This window comes from Camellia sinensis, unplaced genomic scaffold (genome assembly GCF_055761805.1).
Source record: "Camellia sinensis isolate YWXY unplaced genomic scaffold, ASM5576180v1 Unanchor13, whole genome shotgun sequence".
Lineage (NCBI taxonomy): Eukaryota > Viridiplantae > Streptophyta > Magnoliopsida > Ericales > Theaceae > Camellia > Camellia sinensis.
The window spans coordinates 332,767-336,563 of record NW_028129009.1 but is presented as its reverse complement, the minus strand read 5'-3'; the positions used below and the strand labels follow the sequence as shown (position 1 = coordinate 336,563).

The 3,797-nt window shown below is 34.9% G+C and overlaps 1 protein-coding gene across 1 annotated transcript; it reads left to right on the top strand.

The window, feature by feature from the left end:
* The first annotated feature begins 325 nt into the window (after positions 1–325).
* LOC114266035 (nudix hydrolase 17, mitochondrial) lies at positions 326–3,399 on the top strand. Its single transcript, XM_028206915.2, has 5 exons — positions 326–749; positions 1,190–1,310; positions 1,750–1,833; positions 1,956–2,084; positions 2,441–3,399. Exons 1-5 carry the CDS (start codon positions 676–678, stop codon positions 2,651–2,653), a joined length of 621 nt encoding a protein of 206 aa, XP_028062716.2. The 5' UTR covers positions 326–675; the 3' UTR covers positions 2,654–3,399.
* Positions 3,400–3,797: the final 398 nt, after the last annotated feature.

The following is a 3,797-nucleotide window of genomic DNA, read 5'->3' as shown; positions in this document are numbered from 1 at the left end:
ATCGCAAATGAAAAAGCCAAAAAATCAAATTTAAAAATAAATAAATCACTCACGTAAATTAAAAAAGAAAAAGAAAAAGGGAAGGACTGCACTCACTCGGGCCATGACAAGAAAAAAAAACTCTAGAAGAGGCTTTGATTGACAGAGAGGACAGAGGGAGGGAGCAGTTTCTCTACCTATCTACCCATTGTATTTATAAACTTATGCAAAGTGTAAAAGCAACGAATGGTAGTTTGACAAATAAAAAAAAAAAAAAAATAATAATAATCCTCTAATAATTTGATTAAAAAAACTAACCGTTTTTTCAACTGCCATCTGTGCGCGTGAGTTTTGCAGCCAAGCCTTGCCTTTCCTCCACTTTCTCTCTCTCCAAAATTTTCACTCTGTTTCCTGCTGTCTCCATAAACATCTATCTATAAAAAGGAGTGGACACACTTCACCTCCTCTTCAACAACAGAGAGAGAAGACAAACCTCGGGCCATAGCTGTTTATGAAAACCAACAATCCAATTTTAGTACATATACCAAACACAGTGCAGTTGGATCTTTCAAGTATCCAATTTTTTATTCTTTCCTTACTCATAAAAGGGGTTGGTGTCTTTTCCTTCCTTTTCATCTCCTAGAAATTTTCCCGGAAAATCCTTACTCTGAGAAATAACAGAGAAAGAGAGAGAAAATGGAGTCATTGGTTTCTTCTCGCACGGGCAGGCAGTTCCAACGGTACTATAATGGTTGTCGCCAAGTTGTAGGGTAGGTTTCTCCTTCTCAGAATTTTCTTTTCCTGCTTTTTTTTTTCCCCTTGAATTGGAAGGAAATTTTATTTGGAAAAATTGATCCGAGAAAATATTCAATTGGGTCTTTCTTAGATGAAGAAAATAGTGGTCACTAATAATGATTTTTATGTTTACTTGTATTTGTCATTATCACTTTTAGTTGTGTTTGAATCACGAATTTAAGAAATTTGTGAAAAGAAAGTAACAAAAATAATAATAAATTTTTTCCCCTTCCTTTCTTTCTAAATCGCCTCAAATTCTTGATCCAATCACAGCTTAATTGAGATTTATTCTTCTTGTTTCCTTTGTTTGTTTGCTGAGAAAATTGATGGGAATTACAATTATCAAAATTTTCAAAGTCTAATGGAGATTTGATCTGAAACTATGACCTAACCAATAATTTTTGAAATTGTGCAGATGCATACCCTACAGGTATAAAATAAGCAACCAATCACATCTACTTCAAGGGTCCCTTATTGAAAATTTGGAAGTTCTTCTCATCAGCTCTCCAAAGGCTCACCATTTGTTTTTTCCAAAGGTACTTTCCCTTGCCATTTGTCTGAGTTGTTGCTTGACTTTGTTTGGGTTTGGCTTAAAAAGTCTTTTTTTTTTTTTTTTTTGGATATTAAAGAAATTGTTGTTTGATTTCAGCTGATTTAGGTGGAATAAAAAAATAGTCACCTTTTCAACTGAACCCATAAGTGCTTAATTTATTTCTGAAGTTTTTATTTTCAAAAAATTAGAAAATTAATTAAATTTTCTTACTTTTCAGTTCTTCTAGTTTAGAATGATGAGAAAGTAACAAAAAAATTCACTAAAAACAAAAATAAAAGATCCACATATTTTTCTCATTTGTCAAATGCATCTATTTGTTTTTTAGCAACAATTTTACTCTTAAAAAAAAAAAAAAAAAAACCCTAAAGATGGAAACATTTTTGTTTTTGTTTATTCATTTATATTGGAATGTAATTTTTCAGGGTGGTTGGGAAATTGATGAGACTATGGAAGAGGCAGCTCTTCGAGAGACCAAAGAGGAAGCTGGTGTAGTCGGCATTCTTGAAGTAAGTATCTCCATACTTTAACATTCTCTCTTCTTTTTATTTTTTTTTATTCTTGATGATGAAGATTTTCATGCCTTTTTTCTTTTTTCTAATAATAATTGGAATTCCATTAATGTTTGCAGAATCAATTGGGGAACTGGAGCTTTAAGAGCAAAAGTCAAGGCACATTTCATGATGCATACATGTTCCCTTTGCTTGTTGAGGAACAATTAGATGTTTGGCCAGAGAAAAATGCGAGGCGAAGAATATGGGTAAGTTTAAATATGCAATCCTTTTCTTTTATTTGTTTGTTTTCAATATGAAAGGGTAGGAGGGGCAACCAACGTGTAGCAACTCCCCGTAGGCATGACTATAAGAACTACTACCTTTGGGCAGTCCAACAATACAGTTCTAAATGGACCCGATAACACGGGGAAGATGAACTTGAGTTGTAACCTGGCCCAAGCCCCAACCCCAAAACCTTCCCATGTATAGTTACAAACAATTTGTAAACAACTTGTCTCACATTTATGGAACTTTCTGTGCATTTTGAGCTTCAATTGTTTGGTCACAAGTTTGTAATAGAATAAGCCCTAATCATTGATTGCTATGTATTGATATTGTGCAGATGAGGGTTAAAGAAGCAAGAGAAATATGTTCACATTCATGGATGAAGGAAGCTTTGGATGTATTTGTTTGTAGACTCCGTCAAGGCATGCGACAAAAGGAGGAAGAAAGTAGAACAACTTGTGCATTGGAGTTTTTGAGGACAGAACAACAGAGAATAGGCATTGTACCTCAAAATGGAGATGAAGAGGCTGACTGTTACCTTGTTAGTTGACGGCACGTCTTAGAGTATCACGTGGCATTGTCTACATGGTATTCCTGACAAATGAAAAACCTCAAGTCACAGTATTGTCTCAACTACATAACAACGGTTTATCAATATTGTCACATCGTATTGGTTGAGAATGATGCATAGCCAATACTCGGAATTGATTGAGAATGATGTTGTTGGCTGTATATTTTGTACAGACCTATCATATCTTGACACGTGGATCATAAAGGGCAATTTGAAGAATAAGTAACGGTCTCCAATCATTAACAGACGCGTGGCAACTTATAGCAGTGGCAATGGATCCGCGATACATGGGAACAGTTAGGATACTCAAGGTGATGTGGCCAAACGGTTGCTTACAATTTAAATTCAAATTCAGGAGGGAAGCACAACCATGAGAGTGAAAGAGTGGAAGCAAACTGTTCAAGGCCACACTCAGTGATCATGGAGATCATTTCGACAATTATCACCTACTTCGACAGTTATTACCCATTTCGGCGGTTATCTTCAGAGCCTATAAATAGAGGGAGTGTTGATAATGTAAAGACTCTAGGGACTAGATCCAGAGACCAGTTCATTTGCTTTATATTTCTAGTCCTTTAAATTATGGTCTTTACATCCCTGTATTGCACTTCAAATTTCTAGGAGTAATTCTCTTATAGTCTGTTGCTGTAATCCCTTTGAATCTGTGAAAGCGTGAAGTTACAATTGTAAATTTTTGTTACTTAATGAAAGATTGATTTCTGACACTATAGTTCTTTCTTTCTTTTATTTCACTTAGTCTTGTTAATTTTCTCCTAAAAACTAAGCCATTAGTAAAGTTACCTTCATGAAGGCTGAAAAAATTTCGAAGCAATCGTCTGACTCATTGGTTGGCATTTATTAATTTTTGTAAGGACTTATTGATCCTTGTTGGCATGCTTGAATTACAATTCTAACATTTGAAAGTCAAAAAAGTCAACATATATTTTTAGCACTCTCAGTAAGACCTTTGTAATAGCTAGATGTAGGAGACAAAAAGAAAATGAGCGTCTTGAAGAAGGTGTAGAAGGAGGTTTAGATATACAAAACCTAGAGGATAATGTAGTAGCACATTCCATGGACGTGCCTGCCTCAACGGATCCTCCACAAATGGTTGAACAGACCA

Coding starts and splice junctions, on each gene's coding strand:
- LOC114266035 (XM_028206915.2), top strand. CDS start 676: ATGGAGTCATTGGTTTCTTCTCGCACGGGCAGGCAGTTCCAACGGTAC. Junction 1,311..1,749: donor ACCATTTGTTTTTTCCAAAG/GTACTTTCCCTT, acceptor GTAATTTTTCAG/GGTGGTTGGGAAATTGATGA. Junction 1,834..1,955: donor GTGTAGTCGGCATTCTTGAA/GTAAGTATCTCC, acceptor TAATGTTTGCAG/AATCAATTGGGGAACTGGAG.